This window comes from Rhinopithecus roxellana, chromosome 6, assembly GCF_007565055.1.
Source record: "Rhinopithecus roxellana isolate Shanxi Qingling chromosome 6, ASM756505v1, whole genome shotgun sequence".
NCBI lineage: Eukaryota > Metazoa > Chordata > Mammalia > Primates > Cercopithecidae > Rhinopithecus > Rhinopithecus roxellana.
Genome location: NC_044554.1, coordinates 71,161,252 through 71,181,580, shown reverse-complemented (window position 1 = coordinate 71,181,580; position 20,329 = coordinate 71,161,252). Strand labels below are relative to the sequence as shown.

The window sequence follows — 20,329 nt, the reverse complement described above, 5'->3', positions numbered from 1 at the left end:
ATCAACTTGTAAAAAACATTTTTAAATTTCCCCAGAATGGTGAAAGCACGATCACTTTACTTACAAAGCCCCAATTTGTCATTATTTCTGTCCTGAGATTAACATACTTTAAAAAAGAGTCCTCAATAAGGGATTCGGAGTTCATAAAAATCCCAAAGTTAATAAAAGAGTACTAACAAAAAACTAAATTTCACAGGATAATGCCCATGATAGTGTTCTTGCCTAAAATCAAGTGTTAAATAGATGAGAAATTAGGAAGAAAATGAGTTACATTATAAAACAGTGTAAAAAAGAACAAAAAATCATACACTTAGGTTTATTATGCTTTGTAGGTAATTTTCTGAGCACACACAGACATCACTTTACACACTCTAATGGCCAAAAGCATTTGTCTGTAAGAAAAAAAATTCACATGTAACATAATATCCTAGTGAGTATTATGAATGTAGTTATGATGTTTAACTTGGAGAAATACTGCCATATTACTTTGCAAGTTATTCTCTTTCTTGGTCTTTTCCTATCTCTTTTCTTGATTGTGTGCATACCTGACTGGGTGTGGATTTGCAGTTGGTGGTGAGACAGGTAGAAAAATAGCAAGTTCTTAAACACAATGTTCTGTGAGAGCAGAACAAATTAATGATAGGAGTGAGGAATTTGTAGTCAAACAAACCTGGGTTCAAATTTTGCCTCTGTCACTTACTTGCTGTGAGATACTGGGTAAGTTTTGTTTCTTAGTTTCTTTATGACTTAGTTTCCTTAACTGTAAAATGGGGATAATGATACGAGGTTGTTATAAAGATTAAATGAGATAAATAACTTGGCAATGTACTGGAAACATAGTAAATTCTCAATAAATGGAAGCTATTTTTCTTCCTTTCATGATTATTCTTTCTAGTTGATTTCATATGAGATCTTGGGCAAAGCAGGTAACTGCCCAAGTTTTCCCATTTGTAAACTAGGACTATTACTTGGTTCTGATCGCTGTGAGGCAGAGTTTTAAAAGCTATACCATTATAAATTATAATGACGATGCCCGATGATAGTAATAATAACAAAAATAACAATGTAGCGTAGTAGTAATTATCATTTACTGGGTGCCTAGGATATGCCAATAGTACTAATAATTTATTGAGAGCCTAGGATGTGCCTCAATACAGTTTTTTTTTTTTTTTAAAGAATCATCACAAAAACATCATCTTTCAATTAGGTGTCATAATTGTTTTAGAGTTGAGGAGAAAGCTCAGGTTAAGAAAGACTTACAATTAATAAGCTAAGATCTAAATTCAGACCTGATCAATTTAAAAGCCCATTCCTGTTCACTTCAGTGTTTCTTAGTTGCTGATTCTGCAATAGGCAAGCTCATCCCGATGTGAAGTTAATATGGTTTTTGATGATATAAAGACTATTTAAAAATACCAAGATGTACCAACTGCATAATAAAAGAACAAAAGAACTTCCTGGTTTTGGCAATGAAAGGACAACCCCTTCCCTGCATGATGCAGTACTGTTTTTTAGAAGTTGAGATGAAGATAAAAATAGAAAAAGATTATATTCTTGAAACCATTCTTCCAAAGGTTTTCTAGTTGCACAAGGTGAGTCATCTGGTCAGTAATAAAGCTGGAGCTAAGAATCCTCAAAATGCCTTGTATACTTAAGGAGAACTCTGGTTATTTTACTTAGGGTACCATGTCACCAAATGATTTACTTAGGGTAGAATGTCACCAAATGATTCCTGTCCCACATATTACATATGAACTACATTAAACTAGTGTGTTTTTTCTTTTTAATCAACATCATTCATTACAGATATGCTAAGCTTAGCTTACTAGCTTAAAAAACTCAAAACAAAAAAAGCAGTATTCCTCAACCAACGATGATAAATGCCATGCAGTCTAAACATATCTGCGCAGAACACAGCCCAGGCCATGCACCAGCTAACACACCACCAGGAAATAAGTGAGGAATACACACGTGGACTCATATAAAGAAGGCATCCACGAAGGAGTAGAAATGTTAGGAATCTGTGGAAGATTAAGAGGCAGACTTGGAACTTTTGGAAGAGCTACATTGGGAAGACTGTTGGCGATATTCCTGTAAAGAAACAAACAACGTGGGAAGGGACCACCATAAGCGATAACTACAGATGGATGGCCATGTGTAAAATCATAAGGTCAAGGTTGAAGAGGCAGGTGCTCTACGGACACTAGGTAAGATACCTACTTGACAGGTTGCCATGTCTCCTGCTCAAAACCTCTGTGAATTGACTGGGCGATGGAGGACTCCATGAGATCCACGTAGCGGACAACCAAGGGTACAAAGATTTCTTGCAAGTGTTTGTGAAATTTTCCATTACACAGAAGTGCTGAAATAGCCAAGCAGAAACAGTGTTTGTCAGAGGGATAATATCAGACATTTGGAAAATATGGGCCAAAAAAAAACCACGTTTCCTGAGAGAGTCTGACACAGAAGAACTGATAAAATGCAGATGAGAGTAGATCATATCCCCCATATTGAATATCAGATCATGGAAACTGATCAAAAAGTATAATTAGCCTTCTATATATGACTGTCAAAACACAGATAGATAATATCTCTCTAAAATTCTCCTGGCAGGTGGTATGTTTTTATTTTCTAAGAGGTTTAACACATAGGCACATGACCACTCGCTGGAAATTCAAGGGAGCTGCCAGCTCCCCTGAAGGTCCCGACACATGTAAATACAGCAATTAAGCAGAGTTACAACCTCTGTGCTATGCTGTGTATCACAAAGGAGCTAAATCTGCTCAATTCTATGAGGTAAGCTTGATTACTTGTAAACGCTATTCTTGTTCACTCAGGAGGATGTCTGTGGGTTTGGGAATATCTATTTTGATTCATGAACATTATAGTTATTTGTGGATTTTTCTTTTTAGTCATTCAATTTTGCATATCTGTATTTAAAAACAGTCAGCATATCACATGGATTTTTCAGTTTTCCATTTGTCTTTAATAAATGGTAGTATGGAACATCCTACCTAAAGTAGTGACAAAAGTCCTAGAATTTGTGCTACAAGGCTGCTGGGCAAGGTACACTCACCTTTTTCAGGCGATGAATGTTTTCTATGCAGATGATACAATTTTATTAAAATATAGGTGAGTATGTGCCTAAGTTGCACCATGAAAAAACAGAGCATCTATAGGAAAACAGTAAGTAATGCTAAGTAATATTTAATAAAGAATTTATTTTAGATGACAATACTATGAATTGTAAATATTTCTCAAAGAACATGCCCTAAGCCCCATTGTGGCCCTCAAAGCGAAAATGTGCTGATTTAAAAATATACTGTGTGGTCAGGAAACATATTCCTAAAGAGATGGTATTTTAGTTGAATCTAAGTGACAGTAAAGAACCTTCCATGGAAGACTTAAAGGGATGGTTTCCAGGTAGAGGGAACAGCTAGCAAACAAGTTTTGGGGAAGAATAAGCTTGGGTCTTTGCAGAGAGATGAAAGGCCAGAGTAACTGCAATAGACTGAGGGAGGGGGACGGGCAGCCCACAGCAGGGTCTAGATCCTAGGACTGAGTAAGGAGTGTTGCTCGTAGTGGCTGTGATGGGAAGCTTGACGACGCTTATGATTATGATATGATCTCTCTGGCTGCTGCGTGGAAAATGGACTAGGTAGCCAGGGGTGAAAACAGAGAAAAAGGTTAGTACTCAGTTGTTTTCTGCAATAGATTAGGTAAAGGATGATAGTGGCTTTGACTAGGGTGAAGAGGTAGAAGCTGGGGAAAAGTTAGTAATCTCATCCACTTTTATGGATCTGAATAGCTATATATGCGTATCATTACTAAATCTAATTACTAGCAACTCCAATAGCCGTGTCTTATAAAACACTCACTATGACAACTTCCTACATTATCTTCCTCAGGGCAAAAATATCCCAAAAGCCTAATAGTGTTTTAGATCTTGGTCAAAGGATATGATGTTTATCACTGTGGCATGTATATGAAGATGTCTTCGATATGTTACTTTACGAGTTTCTGAAATTTGTCAGAGGCTGGACAACTACAGGTACATAAATTGGTATGGGAAGTAATTCTAAACACAGAAGGAAATACAATAGATTTTTTTCTACCTCTAATTGATATGGGTTAGTATTTTTTTGTGGATGAATAATCTTTTCCCAGCTCAGCTATATGCTAAAATATTTCCCATTAAATTGTGAAAGATAATCCTACTTAATGATAGGTGTCTTATTTAGGAGACTAATGTTATCTTAATGATGTTTTCATTAGCACCCTGAAAGAACCTTTATTTATTCCTGGAGATTCAATCATCAAGCTAGAAGGTACTACAGCTCAAAAAATTCAGTTACTTTCATCAAATGCCACCTAAATAAGCATGCTAAACTTTAAGGATAAAATATTCTCATTCAAACCATCTAATTCGCTGTAGTACGCAAATCTGAAAAATATACTGATATCTGCATTTATTGGGTCTCTACTTAAGGACTCTCATTCTCTTCTTCCTCCTCCTCATCCCTAGCATATTTGGAGTAGCAAGCACTATGTGAAGTCCTATCTGTGCCTTATCTCATTTAATCATCACAGAAACTCTACGAGGGAGGAACTATTTATTTATTTATTTATTTATTTATTTATTTATTTATTGAGATGGAGTCTTGCTCTTGCAGCCCAGGCTGGAGTGCAATGGCACGACCTTGGCTCACCACAACCTCTGTCTCCTGGGTTTAAGTGATTCTCCTGCCTCAGCCTCCTGAGTAGCTGGGATTACAGACGTGTGCCACCGTGCCCAGCTAATTTTTGTATTTTTAGTAGAGACTGGGTTTCTCCTTGCTGGTCAGGCTGGTCTCAAACTTCTGACCTCATGTGATCCACCTGCTTTGGCTTCCCAAAGTGCTGGGATTACAGGTGTGAGCTACCACGCCTGGCTAGAACTATTTTTTTAAACTTATCAATAAGCTAACTGAGTCATAGAGAGTTTAGGATACTTGTCTAAGATTATTTTGTCATTAATATAACCAGGATTTGATATAAAAACTCCATGTTAACCTCTATAAAACTACCATTCCTCACTCTGACAACCAATTAGTCATCAAGACTGGTGTATTTTATATTCTTAGTATCTTTCAGTAAGTTACTGTGCTCTCTTCATCACTACTGCTGTTGCACTAGTCCAGCCCTCTCATCTCCTGTCTTGATTAATGCAATAATAACCTAACTAGTCTTTAGGATCCTAATATTTCCTCTGCCAATCCATCTTCTCAAAATCATAAGCAGAGGGGCTTGCTGAAATATAAAACTAAGAAGGTCACCTCTAAAGATTATAATCCTTTAGTGGATCATTATGACAAGCTTCAAAAGCCTGAGCATGGTATGAAAGCTTTCCAAGATCTGTCTTCAAGTTACTTCTCCAGCTCATTTCTGTTGCCTTACCTTTCATTTCCTGCGGTAGAGTCATCATGATTTTCATGATTCAGTATACACTTGCTCCTCAAATCTTTTCCAGAAATGCTTCATTCTGCTGTCCCCTTGCCCAATTACTGGCTTCTCTTGTTTACTTTCTACCCTGGACAGGTTTCCACTGTGGTTTTTGTTATAAAAGTGATCTTCTCTTGCTGACATATTTCTCGCTGACATATTTCTTGCTGCCTACAAGGATTTAAGGTTCTCAAGGCAGGAACTATATCTGTATTCTAAGTTCCAGGAAAGTCCCTGGCTCAGAGCAAGTAATCAAATGTTTGTTGGATGAATGAATACTTGAATACTAATATTACTACATTATTATTCAGAAGATTGTATTAAATGACACCTATAAAACCTACTGAGGCCTGTATATACCCCTCATACTTTGTATAAAATATATAGCATTAAATAATATGGCTATAAGTTCTATTTTTAACCCGTATGTACAAGATCAGACTGCTAAAAATTCTAATGAATATGAAAGTTGGTTATTTTATGTTTCTTATTTTAATGAATGTAGCAAAGAAAGGATTTTCTCTGGTCAGTTATGAATCTTGATAGCAAATATCCCGCAGGATTTAAAGAAAATGAAGATTACCTGTATTTCCTATGAACTACAAAAAAATCTTAAATTCTAGCCAAAAGTTTGCTCAGAATTCAGCAAAACGTTCTTTTTTATTTGAAAAAAAATCAAATTATAAACCCACATTTGAAAGTTTTAGAAAATTGGCAGTATTATTTCTTTGGTAATTAGACAGAAAGAGGAAGGAGGGAGTAGGGGAGAAATGGGGGAGACAGACAAAGAGAAAATGATAGAGGGGAGGGGGAGAGGGAGAGGAGGGGTAGGGGAGGGAAGAAAGGAGAAATAAAGAGAAATACACAAAGAGGGGGAAAGAAAGGAAAGAGAATATTTGGTTTCCAAAGACAAGCTACAGAAACACACACTACACTACACTTGTCTATGTAAATGTATGCTCCTTCCTTAGTTGTCCATATGGCAGCTTGCATTCCACTCCTATCAGACACTGTCAAAAGCCCCTCTTAATATGTAGCCCGAGGCATCAGAGTAAGTGCTTCTATCTTCTCCATATGGTTTAATAAGGATAGGTTATGATTTGGGGCTGTCACCTGTCCAAATCAAGCCTTTACAAAGCACCCATTACAACAGTTCATTGGAAGAGGCAAGTTCTTAATGCGGCCTCATCCGAGAGCACTTCTGACACCATACCCAAGTATGTGGGAGTGAAAAGAGCTGCTCAGAATGAGTCTCAAAAAGTAATTACCATCTAAGGGGAAAAGCAGCACCTACTTTTCAGATAAAAAAATAACTTTTTTCCCCAAAAGATTCCATGTTTCCAAATATCACCTTGTTAGAAAATAATGAGGCATCAATGACATCGAGCCCTATGGTACAATTAGAAATGGCAAAAAGAAAACAAATGGCTTAAATATAAGCTAAACCCAGGATGCAATATGCCCAATTATTTTGAAAATCCCCGATAATAAATTAGTGTTGATTATTTTCATACTAAAAAGTCTTACACTTATAAAAGTACTTGTCATAGGCTTTTAGTAGTAAGATTTCAACAGAGAATTTAAATTTAAACTATGATCCAATTAGTAACAATTACTGAGACAGTAATCACTGGGTAAAATAAAGAATAAGCAAATAAAAGAATTCATATATTGTTTTTAGGGTAAAAATATGCTGCTGACTCTTGAACCCATATAATCTAATTTTATAGTGCTCATCCTCTTCCAATTAGCCAGCTTTAGTGGATTACCAGAAAGAAAGATTTTTCTCCTTAAACTTCGAATTAGGCATTTCAGAAGGAAATGGGTAATTCATTACCAGCAAAACAAACAGACAATACCAACCACGATAAAATCAACAGACTTTGCCATAAAACAATTATTTAAGAGACTACGAATTGTATCAACTCTAAGCAAAGCAAGCACAGTGGACTAAGAAAATTAGTAAGTCACTCTTCATGTTGACAAATGCATATAATGAAGACCCCCACCACAGAAACAGGAAATATGAATATGGGCTTCAGGAGAAAAGCCAGGAGAACTGCAGTCTAGAACAGTATTATGTAAAAGGAAAACACTCACCTACTTTCTCTCTCTCTCTCTCTCCCCTCAACCAACCCCCAATACCTTCATCCCTCCCTGAGATCTAGGAATAGCACCCAGCTAAGAATCTGGCACATTACGTAGTCACTCAATAAATGTCTCATTATTGAATAAATATAAATAATAATCTACCTCCTAACGGAAACTCCAAGAGCATCCGATTTAAGTAGACTAGGAAACACATTGGATTCTATTGTCCTTTTAATTAAAAATTTGATAAGTAATTTTATAGTTTGGTAATATTAATGTATACATTAACTAGCATAATAACCCCTGAAACCATACCCAGCTCTTCCTTTTCCCTAGTGGCACTTGCTAATATATATTCATACACATATACGTCTATCTAGGGAGAGAAAGTGACAAGAAGTGATAGAACACAGCTGTTAAACGTTTCTTACTTTTTGGGCAACAAATCCAAGTTTAAAACTATAATGAAAAAATTTCATAGGATGGTATACATAATTTGAGTTATACTTCTACACTCTACTGCATCAAGTTATCTGTGTATATGTGTGCATATCCTCCACTAGATTTTATGCTTTTCAAGGGGAGGAATCATTTCTTATTTATCTATGTATTTGCAAGAGGCCTAGGATCTGTAAATTGCAGGCATTAAGCACTTGTTTCGTGTGAGATTAATTCAGAAAAGTCAATATAAACCTTAACCAAAGCTAATAAGGCAAAGATAAACAAAGAAGTCTTATGGTCCAGCAGTCCTCACATTGTTTTGTTTTTTTTATGAGATTATGTAATATTAAAGGCAAATAGAAAAGTCTGTAATTTTACTCAAGCTATGCACAGCCTTCTAATCTTTGAGTTAATGTCTCACAATACTTGCCCCATCAGTGGGAATGACTGAGTACAGCTATATCATGATCAATAACTCTCTCAAGGGTGGGTTTCCTGATGCCCATGGTTTTCAGAAGTTACAGGTGTTCCGGTTAATCTGTTACAAAAAACCCACTGGCATTTTAGAGTAGGTTATTATCTTTAAGCCACTAAATCCTCTGAAAATATAAAAAGCAGATTTAAATTTTTAAAAAGTCTACAAGTAGTAAAGACACTAGAACAGGTCGGGCGTGGTGGCTCACGCCTGTAATGCCAGCACTTTGGGGGGCCAAGGCGGGCAGATCACCTGAGGTTAGGAGTTCGAGACCTGCCAGACCTAATGGAGAAACCCCACCTCTACTAAAAATATAAAAATTAGCTGGGTGTGGTGGCACATGCCTGTAATCCCAGCTACTTGGGATGCTGAGGCAGCAGAATCACTTGAATCTGGGAGGCGGAGGTTGCAGTGAGCCAAGAGCACGCCATTGCACTCCAGCCTGGGCAATAAGAGCGAAATTCTGTCTCAAAAAACAAAACAAAACAAAAACAAAAAAAAAGAAATTAGAACAGTACTGTGGAATTCAACTGAGGGGAAAAAGGTAGTGACTCCTTGCTTTTATATTTCCTTTACCATACTGGTTAGTAAAACAAATTCTGACACAGCATTTTGAATTCAGTCAACTCTGGGGATTAGAGTTAAATATATTCTCACATTTTGGCCCTTATTTCATCATTTGTAAAGTGCATACTTATAAAACTAAGCTGGCACACACAGCTTTGCTGTAATCTAGATGTTATACCCTTTCTGCATTGTCCCTGGTATATGTATATCCAGATATATCTATAAACACCAATTCGTGAATTTCAGATGCACAGCTCATTTAAGCACTTGAAATAGAATAACACGCAGGTGTCAGCCTTCCATATTTCAAAGCTTGAAGATTAACCTAATATACAATATGGTGACCTAACAGTCCTTCATTTGAAAGAAATCTGAAAAATAATCTCTGATACAGCCTAAGTGTGAGAATAACCCAGCGGGATTTCCACCTCTTCATTTCTTAATGAGTTTTTTGATAATGAGAGGTGACTTTGCCAGTCACTCTGGGCTCTATTATGGCTAATTTGACTCCACTTCACTCTCCTTGTTAATTATTAACACTAGCCTTTTTATCCTCATGAGACCACATTCCAATTTTTCCTTTTTCGATTTTTATGAGCCCATCTTTATGAAGGTGAAAGTCTTGGAGAATAGGTTTTCACTTAGTGTAGAGCAGGAACATTTATTATTCGTTTAGGCAGAGACGCTGTGACATTGATTATATAAGCACGGGTGTTCTTTGGGATGGCTTTAATGTGCTAGTAATGTGAAAAGGCTGTTAATTAAAGAAGCAGCACCGTGGTATTTTTCAGTTGGGAACCAGTTCCCAATAGAATGGTCATTTGCCACTTGCTAGCATATCCACAGATTAAAAGGTGACTAGCTCCAAGGGTTTGCCTTTCAGTAGTGCTGAAAGAAATGATTTGTGCCATTTGCAGATGGCTTTCATTTGTCAGACGCGGTCACTTGCCTTATCTATTATTGACAGAACAACTGTGGAAATAGCGTGCAAGGGTAGAATCTATTTGTACTAGCTTTATAGTCACCCAGTATCATTGAACCATCATGCTAATTACTTCATTATGAAAACATTTATCTTCCCTCAATTTTAATACAGCTCTCCTTCAAAATTATTTCCTTAGATACCATTTAAACTGATTGCCCATTAAATTACCTCTTTAGTAGGGGAGTAGATTGGGGTAGATGAAGGCAGGGTAGAGAGTGAAGTGAGAGCTTGGTCTTTTTTGGCCAGAAATGGAGGCTTTGTTTTCATCATCAGTCTTGCTCTGGGAATCAGTGAGTGAGTCTGTGAGGGGTGGGAGATTGGGGACAGTTGCTAAAATCGTGGTGCAGCTGGTGCTCTTCCCTTGAGGAAAACCACATTTCACCTCCAAGGGTTCTCCACATTTCAACTCCAAGGGTTCTCCAAGCTATGACTTTCCCTAATCACGGCTAACTGTAAGGAAAGGCATACACCCCAGACAGATTTTTTTTTTTTCTCCTTAAAATAGAAACCAAATTTGCTGTGTTGAACCTTCCCTAATTAGTTCAGTCCCTAGCAGTCTTGTCACAGATGATTCCTAACATACATGCTAAGACCACACATACCTCTATCTCATCCTTTCTGTACTCTTTAACCAACTGCTTTCCTCTGCCCCCCACAACACAATGCCCATATAAATATTTTCTCATTAAAAAATAAAAGTTCAAGGACTCTTTTGTCTTCCTTAAAAAGATATTATTTTATCAATGCCCACAGAATCTGCTTTTGTTACAGTGAAATGAGACTGAACTGGAGACACAGTACTCATGCTCTGACTCATCTCTGTCCTTAACTCCCTACTGTCAAGCCCCCGCCCGAGTTCCTGCCTCTAGGCATTAGGTTTCCTCAGCTAGAAAATGAAGAGTTTTGTTTAAGATCCCTTCCATACTCCAAAAGGTAAAAAGCTATTTTTAAACATCAAAGCATAAAAATTTTAATATAAGGAAGATAAGTAACCAATTGGGATATTTGAATTATTCATGAACCACCCCCAACTCAGCTATAAAGTTTTCAAGCCACTAATAAAGTACGAATTCTAACTAATATCTCCATTAGTTTGAGAGGTCTTGGTAATTTTAAATTTTGGGAGAGCAAACATAAATATTCAACATCATTAATAATAAATCACAAACTGTTTAAAAATCTAAATATAATTAACAGCCTATTTTGTATAATGTACACACACACAGACTTATGCCTATGCAAGCAAGCATTGTTTTTCAACAAATTAACTCCCTTCCTAATAACTCCCTTCCTTGGACATTCAGAGCTCTCTGTCCTATTACCTCTGGCTAGTTAAAATTGTAATTACTTGGAACTTAGACAATAACTCTAATTGGGTCAACATGGTAAAAACTGTAATGCTATGGCCTCATTGTAAGGGGTACTAAAAGGATAGAAGTTCAACATTTTCCCATAGTTTTCCAAAAGGACAATTTGGGGGCAGCTGCAGGTTGACATTAAACATTTGAATTGAATTCAATAAATCACTCAGTATCTAAGGAATGTAATAAAACAAACACACAATTATTAACAATGGTCTTCCGTATCACCAAGGGTGATATTAATAGCTAGAAGAATTATGTTTTATCAACTACTCAGTGGTCTTGATTTTGGATGGAAACTTGTGAGTATGGGATAAAAGTCACTGCATTTTATTTCAGTTCCCCAGATAACACCATACTCCCAGTACCAAAAGGAAAGTATGACACTGGGGAACTTTTCGGTTTACCTCTGTACATGGAGGAGCTGTTTTTCTCAGAAATAAATCAGGTTTTCTAAAATCTGCAAATCATCATAAAATAAAAGCCAAGACCTAGACTTACCCTCAAAATTGACAGTGCTCAAAATAGATCAGTACTAAATGCTTCTCTATTTTGGCTAAGTACTGTACAACAAAATAGCACAAGATGATATGTAGTCAATGTATAGAAATGGTTAAATCAGGAAAGAAATATAAAACACATTTATATGTGAATTAAATATTTGTAAATATGATTGAAAATTACATTTTCATAGTTATAATTATGAAAATTATGTAGTTTTAATTTATTACTCCACAAATTTACACTTGCATTGAAAAAACTCTTCTTAAAAATAAATATGAAAAAATATTAATTCATTGAAATTAATGATATTCCATTCATTGTAGATAAGTAATTCATTGTAGGTAAGTAATTTCAGGCTCTGAAATTCATTGTAGGTAAGTAATTTCAGGCTCTGAAATTTCAGGCTCTGAAATTGAGGCAATAATTAATAGCCTACCAACCAAAATAAGTCCAGGACCAGATGGATTCACAGCTGAATTCTACCAGAGGTACAAGGAGGAGCTGGTACCATTCCTTCTGAAACTATTCCAATCAATAGAACAAGAGGGAATCCTCCCTAACTCATTTTATGAGGCCAACATCATCCTGATACCAAAGCCTGGCAGAGACACAACAAAAAAAGAGAATTTTAGACCAATATCCCTGATGAACATCAATGCAAAAATCCTCAATAAAATACTGGCAAACCCGATCCAGCAGCACATCAAAAAGCTTATCCACCATGATCAAGTGGGCTTCATCCCTGGGATGCAAGGCTGGTTCAACATACGCAAATCGATAAACGTAATCCAGCATATAAACAGAACCAAAGACAAAAACCACATGATTATCTCAATAGATGCAGAAAAGGCCTTTGACAAAATTCAACAGTCCTTCATGCTAAAAACTCTCAATAAATTCGGTGTTGATGAAATGTATCTCAAAATAATAAGAGCTCTTTGTGACAAACCCACAGCCAATATCATACTGAATGGGCAAAAACTGGAAAAATTCCCTTTGAAAACTGGCACAAGACAGGGATGCCCTCTCTCACCACTCCTATTCAAAATAGTGTTGGAAGTTCTGGCTAGGGCAATCAGGCAAGAGAAAGAAATCAAGGGTATTCAGTTAGGAAAAGAAGAAGTCAAATTGTCCCTGTTTGCAGATGACATGATTGTATATTTAGAAAACCCCATTGTCTCAGCCCAAAATCTCCTTAAGCTGATAAGAAACTTCAGCAAAGTCTCAGGATACAAAATTAATGTGCAAAAATCACAAGCATTCTTATACACCAGTAACAGACAAACAGAAAGCCAAATCATGAATGAACTTCCATTCACAATTGCTTCAAAGAGAATAAAATACCTAGGAATCCAACTTACAAGGGATGTAAAGGACCTCTTCAAGGAGAACTACAAACCACTGCTCAGTGAAATAAAAGAGGACACAAATAAATGGAAGAGCATACCATGCTCATGGATAGGAAGAATCAATACCGTGAAAATGGCCATACTGCCCAAAGTAATTTATAGATTCAATGCCATCCCCATCAAGCTACCAATGAGTTTCTTCACAGAATTGGAAAAAACTGCTTTAAAGTTCATATGGAACCAAAAAAGAGCCCGCATTGCCAAGACAATCCTAAGTCAAAAGAACAAAGCTGGAGGCATCACGCTACCTGACTTCAAACTATACTACAAGGCTACAATAACCAAAGCAGCATGGTACTGGTACCAAAACAGAGATATAGACCAATGGAATAGAACAGAGTCCTCAGAAATAATACCACACATCTACAGCCATCTGATCTTTGACAAACCTGAGAGAAACAAGAAATGGGGAAAGGATTCCCTATTTAATAAATGGTGCTGGGAAAATTGGCTAGCCATAGTAGAAAGCTGAAATGGGATCCTTTCCTTACTCCTTATACGAAAATTAATTCAAGATGGATTAGAGACTTAAATGTTAGACCTAATACCATAAAAACCCTAGAAGAAAACCTAGGTAATACCATTCAGGACATAGGCATGGGCAAGGACTTCATGTCTAAAACACCAAAAGCAATGGCAGCAAAAGCCAAAATTGACAAATGGGATCTAATTAAACTAAAGAGCTTCTGTACAGCAAAAGGAACTACCATCAGAGTGAACAGGCAACCTACAGAATGGGAGAAAATTTTTGCAATCTACTCATCTGACTAAGGGCTAATATCCAGAACCTACAAAGAACTCAAACAAATTTACAAGAAAAAAACAAACAACCCCATCAAAAAGTGGGCAAAGGATATGAACAGACATTTCTCAAAAGAAGACATTCATACAGCCAACAGACACATGAAAAAATGCTCATCATCACTCGCCATCAGGGAAATGCAAATCAAAACCACAATGAGATACCATCTCACACCAGTTAGAATGGCAATCATTAAAAAGTCAGGAAACAACAGGTGCTGGAGAGGATGTGGAGAAATAGGGACACTTTTACACTGTTGGTGGGATTGTAAACTAGTTCAACCATTACGGAAAACAGTATGGCTATTCCTCAAGGATCTAGAACTAGATGTACCATATGACCCAGCCATCCCATTACTGGGGATATACCCAAAGGATTATAAATCATGCTGCTATAAAGACACATGCACACGTATGTTTATTGTGGCACTATTCACAATAGCAAAGACTTGGAATCAACCCAAATGTCCATCAGTGACAGACTGGATTAAGAAAATGTGGCACATATACACCATGGAATACTATGCAGCCATAAGAAAGGATGAGTTTGTGTCCTTTGTAGGGACATGGATGCAGCTGGAAACCATCATTCTCAGCAAGCTATCACAAGAACAGAAAACCAAACACCGCAAGTTCTCACTCACAGGTGGGAATTGAACAATGAGATCACTTGGACTCTGGAAGGGGAACATCACACACTGGGGCCTATCATGGGGAGGGGGGAGGGGGGAAGAATTGCATTGGGAGTTATACCTGATGTAAATGACGAGTTGATGGGTGCTGACGAGTTGATGGGTGCAGCACACCAACATGGCACAAGTATACATATGTAACAAATCTGCACGGTATGCACATGTACCCTGGAACTTAAAGTATAATAATAATAAAAAAAAAAGAAAAAAAAAAACAGAAACGAGTAAAACAGCAACAATAATAATCAGATTTTGCATTAAATTCTTAGTTTATACCTGAAAAAAAAAAGTAATTCCATTCATTCTAGATGAATGGAATATCATCAAAAAATATTAATTCATTGTAGTAGAAGTTCTCCAACAGAACTTGCAAGAAATCCACAACATATTTTGTTTTCACTACAAAATAGATTACAATATTTTGAATATGTTAAAATATTCATCATCTTAACTAATTGCTTGATGGTGAACATTAATAAATGCCTCATTTTTAAATAATCCCCAACATACATCTAAGTATGTTTGATTCTTGAGTTTTCATTCAAATGGAGAAAACATTGTCAAAAATATCTTACATATGGCCAGGTGCAATGCCTCATGCCTATAATCCCAGCACTTTGGGAGGCCGAGGTGGGTGGATCATGAGGTCAGGAGAACGAGACCATCCTGGCTAGCACAGTGAAACCTCGTCTCTACTAAAAATGCAAAAAAATTAGCCGGGTGTGGTGGCGGGCGCCTGTGGTCCCAACTACTTGGGAGGCTGAGACAGGAGAATGGCGTGAACCCGGCAGGTGGAGCTTACAGTGAGCCGAGATCGCGCCACTGCACTGCAGCCTGGAAGATAGAGCGAGACTCTGTCTCAAAAACAAACAAACAAACAAACAAACAAAACCCAAGAAACTCCCGTCTCAAAAACAAAAAACAAAACAAAAGAAAAACATCCTACTTACTTATTATCATTTAGGGAACTTAATGCCTAATATATATATATACTTATTTTTGGTAGCAGGTTTATTGTTATACATTTGTCTTAAGATAATATTAAAAACCTCACTGTAATTTCATAGCAGAAAATGAATGATGATATAAGATTGAGAAAGGAAGACAGTCATTCCACATTGGCTAGGTGGCAGGAGGGAACCAAATTGGAACTTAAAAACTGACTGAAGGCCAGGTGTGGTGGCTCACACCTGTAATCCCAGCACTTTGGGAGGCTGAGACGGGTGGATCACTTGAGGTCAGGGTTTTGGGACCAGCCTGGCCAACATGGTGGAACCCTGTCTCTACTAAAAATACAAAAATTAGCTGGGCGTGGTGGTGCATGCCTGTAATCCCAGTTACTTGAGAAGCTGAAGCATGAGAATCGCTTGAACCTGGGAGGCGGAAGTTGCAGTGAGCCAAGATTGTGCCACTGCACTCCAGCCTCGGTGATGGAGTAAGCTCTGTCTCAAACAAAAGAAAACAAAACACCTGGCTTAGGATAATTTGCAGAATGAATGATTCACATATGGATAATTGCATGTGGGTTTATTAGCAACCACTGAGAGCAGGCCTTATGGTTGAATCTAAGGTAGGAATTGTAACCTTATAATAGCATCTTTGGAAATGAAACGAAATTGGATAGGAGAATGAATAAGACTAACAAAATCTACGATATTTATTTATCATCTATTATATGTGAGTTATCATCGTATTTAATGTTCATTGACAACGACACTGTTGGTGCTATTATTTTCCTTCTTTTATAGATACAGCACCTAGAATTTGGAGAGGTTAAGCTATTGTCAAAGGTCAAGTGGTAAGTGACAGAGAGATGTGAATCTGTCTGGCACCAAAGCTCATGTTGCTAATTACTCTAACATGATGCCTCTCTTACTAGAACAGAGGTTTTTAACCTGGTGTCCTAAATTTAGGATGTCCATGGAAAGTACAATATTACAAACAATTTCATATCTATGTGATCCCCCCCCCCCCCCAGTTTTATCACAGACTCAAAGGGGTGAACAACCAAAGGAAGTTGAGAAAGACTGGACTAGAGTCATGAACAAAACCAATAAAGATTTTTTCTTTAAACAAACACAACTATAAAAACATGAATTTAGGTTTACAACCAGAAAGATATAGCAGTGGCCGTCTGGGAAGAGAGCAGCAAAAGCACATGCAGTTTTAACATATAAAATGTTCTAAATAAAGTATAATTTTAAACAAGTTCTAAATGTATTAACAGCGTGAAGAAGTTCCTTGGAGAGTCAGAGCAGACATGGGCTGCAGGAAGACAGGGAAGAAGGAAGCAAGGCACCTCTCATTTGGGTCTGGTTATTCAGGTCACATGGTGAGCACTGTGTTCTTCTGAGCACCACACTCCAGAACAACACTGAGAAATGGAGTGAGGTCTATTTAGGGTAGGGTGATGAGAACGGCAATGGGCATGAAAACCCTATTGTTAAGACAGAGTTGTTTTATAAGGGAATAAAGAGTGGCAGAAGAAAATACATGATAGAAGACAACTGTTGCATTGATCAAAGAGAATGGGTCAGAACCAGAGGTCAGGAAGAGGCAGAGTTCACCTTGGTGTATCATGACAAGAATTTTATTCAGTAGGGAATTAGTGACCCCCATGGTCACTTCAAGTGTTGAAACAAAGGTTGTCAGTGGTAACCAAACTTGAGACTAAGTGAAACTTAAAAAAGCATTACAAGGAAAGGCCTAGGAATCTGTATGTTACAATCTTGATAAAAAACAAAGTTTGTATTGTTTGCTAGAAGACCATCTACCAGAATAAATGTAAAAGTTATTATTAAATTGAGAGTAAAAGTCTCAATAGAGAGATTTTACATTCTCCTTAATTTCTAAATGTTGAATGAGCAAGTTATACCACATAGCAATATCTGCCTATCATCTGTAGAAATGAACCGACCCTCAGGCCAGCAATATTACCACAATGGATTTAAGCAGGAGCCTTAACATAACATGATTTTTACAATAATGAATTAAGGTGTCTTTCAGAGATGTAAATGTTCTCAAGTACTTTTGAAATGTCAGCCTTTAAGGATTTTCAGATTCATAAAGTACAATAAGGTTCATAGAGAAGGGTGCGTAGGTTGCCAGACCTCAACGAAGGCAGGAGGATGGGAATGAGAGGACCTTCAGAGCCCAGTGGAGTGTGGGAGTGTCCCCGGGCTCCCTTAGTCTCTGGTCTAACATAGTCGGGCAGGCTGAGCAAACCTAAATGTTACCCATGCGAACTCTTGTCAGGCTAGTGCTAGGGCACAGTAAAAATACATTCACATTCAACATTCTCCCACCCCTCCCCATTTCATATACTCAAGAAAACGCAAATGCTCACTGTCATTTCGGAGGAAATTATTAAGCAGTTGGAAAAGAGGAAAACTATCCCAAGAGTCTTGTGGTTGAGCCTCTAGTGCAGTGTCCATATCTACTGTAAATAAAGCCCAAAATTTCTCTGCATGTTCAGCCAATAAATCAGGCCACCAAGCAAATGCCTACAAAAGGATAAAAACATAGAGAAATACATTACTTTTTAGAAACACGCACAAATACTGTGCCAGTTGAAAATATTTTATAACATGTCTTAGTTTCACAAACAGGTATGATACACAAAATATAATATTTTTTAGCCTGAGAAAAATTTTATAGGTACAAATTAAAATCATACATTTGGCACTGATGAATGAAATACAAAATAGAATTAAAATGTACAAGGACATTTATTCCTTTATAAAATAAATACATGATTAGTTTACAACATTTAGAACATATAAACCAAAAAAGAAAAATTATTTCTATCTCATAATTTAAACATATCTATTCTGAATTTTTTGGTGTATTTACTTCCAATATTTCTTTTGTTTCTGTGAATAGAAACATTAAAATATTTAGTATCACACTTTATAATATTTTCCTGTGATTTCACTTTTAATATAATAGCATAATCTTCTGCTATAAGGATATGCTGTTATTTATTTACCTATTACCCTACTAAAATGGCTGTTTTCAATTTATTGCTATTCTCAATGATAGCGTAGTAAATATTTTTACATAAATATATTTGAATATAGTACTGATTATTTCCTTAGGATAAACTTCTAATAATTACTGGATTAATAGGTATGCATTTTAGAGCCTTCACACATTGCAAACTGCTCTTTATGAAAAGTGTTTGCTCACATCCATTCTCCATTCAGCAGCCAGTCATCATTTCATTTATTTTTTTGACAGGGCCTCACTCCTGTCGCTTAGGCTGGAGTGCAGTGGGTTGATCTCGGCTTACTGCAACCTCTGCCTCCCAGATTAAAGCGATTCTCATGGCTCAGCCTCCCAAGTAGCTGGGACCACAGATGTATGCCACCACGCCTGGCTAGTGTTTTTGTATTTTTAGGAGAAACAGGGTTGCGCTATGTTGGCCAGGCTGGTCTCCAATGCCCGGCCTCAAGTGATCTGCCAGCTTTGGCCTCCCAGAGTGCTGAGATTACTGGCATGAGCCATGGCGCCTGGCTTCAAATATGAATTGGATTATAACAGGAAGATACAAATCACATAAAAGGGGATTGCAAAATTTTGACACACTATTTTCTTAAGAACTGTTCATGTTTATAAAAATTTCATGTTTCACGTTTATAGTAAATATGGCCTTAAAATAATAGATATAAAATAATAATCAGTAACTAAAAAGATTGCCATGTAATTAATAAGAAGATGGTCAAAGCTGACTTAAGGAAGAACAGTATAGTATAAATAATAGATTTGAGAGTTGGGGACATTTTAATGCCTGGTTCAATGCTGTGACCAATATATGAATGCGAAAACTGGTTGGGAATGGTACGCATGATGAAAATTGAGCATATTGTTTTTTGCAAATATTACCTTTGAATATTTTTTGGTTAAATATTTGACAAAATGGTTGTATGACATAATGTAAAAACACACAAAAAAGTATACATGATTTTATTACACAGATCTTGCGCCTGTCTTTTGTAGCTATAGTGGTGACAAAGAAAAGAAGAACCTGAGATTCCCAACTCTGAGTAGAGCAGCACAGAAAAATGCAGCCCTGCAAAGAGACATTTTCAAAATCTCACTTCCAGTTCACAACCAATATCTTTGCAAAAGGTTAAAACTAAGAAAATAACAGTCATGTTAGTTCAGGTTGTTTCAGGACTCTGAGAAAAATTCCTAAAGGTCTTCTTAAAGTTAACTTGGAAGACAGAGCCAGGATGAGGAATGAAATAAAATGGAATACATCTTTTTTTTTCTTTTTTTTACAAAACAGTTTCAGGTTAGCAAGATTTTGCCATCAACTGGAAAATCTCATTGTTTTGCAGAAGTATATATTTATGTCTCAAGTTGTACTCCTGATGATATTCTTAATGAATGTAAGGCAATCTGTGATGAACGCCTCTTCTCCTAATGATGGCTTCAGAACACTTTAAGCAATCACTGTCCTTGAAAATGAAAGCAACAGTTTCAGTTACCTTGAGAATACAGGGTCTGGTCTACCACCT

General features: G+C 36.9%; 1 protein-coding gene across 4 annotated transcripts in view; it reads right to left on the bottom strand.

Annotated features, from left to right (window-relative positions):
* Positions 1-20,329, bottom strand: part of CADPS2 (calcium dependent secretion activator 2) — a 602,646-nt gene that overhangs the window by 74,914 nt on the left and 507,403 nt on the right. For 3 of the 4 annotated variants that reach the window (XM_030932946.1, XM_030932947.1, XM_030932948.1), the window contains 2 exons: positions 18,154-18,310; positions 2,221-2,362 (listed from right to left, as the gene is read on the bottom strand). In XM_030932946.1, coding sequence (XP_030788806.1) covers positions 2,221-2,362; positions 18,154-18,310 — 299 coding nt within the window. Of the gene's footprint in view, positions 1-1,971; positions 2,092-2,220; positions 2,363-18,153; positions 18,311-20,329 lie in introns of all 4 variants that reach the window. The other variant, XM_030932945.1, reaches the window with a different exon arrangement.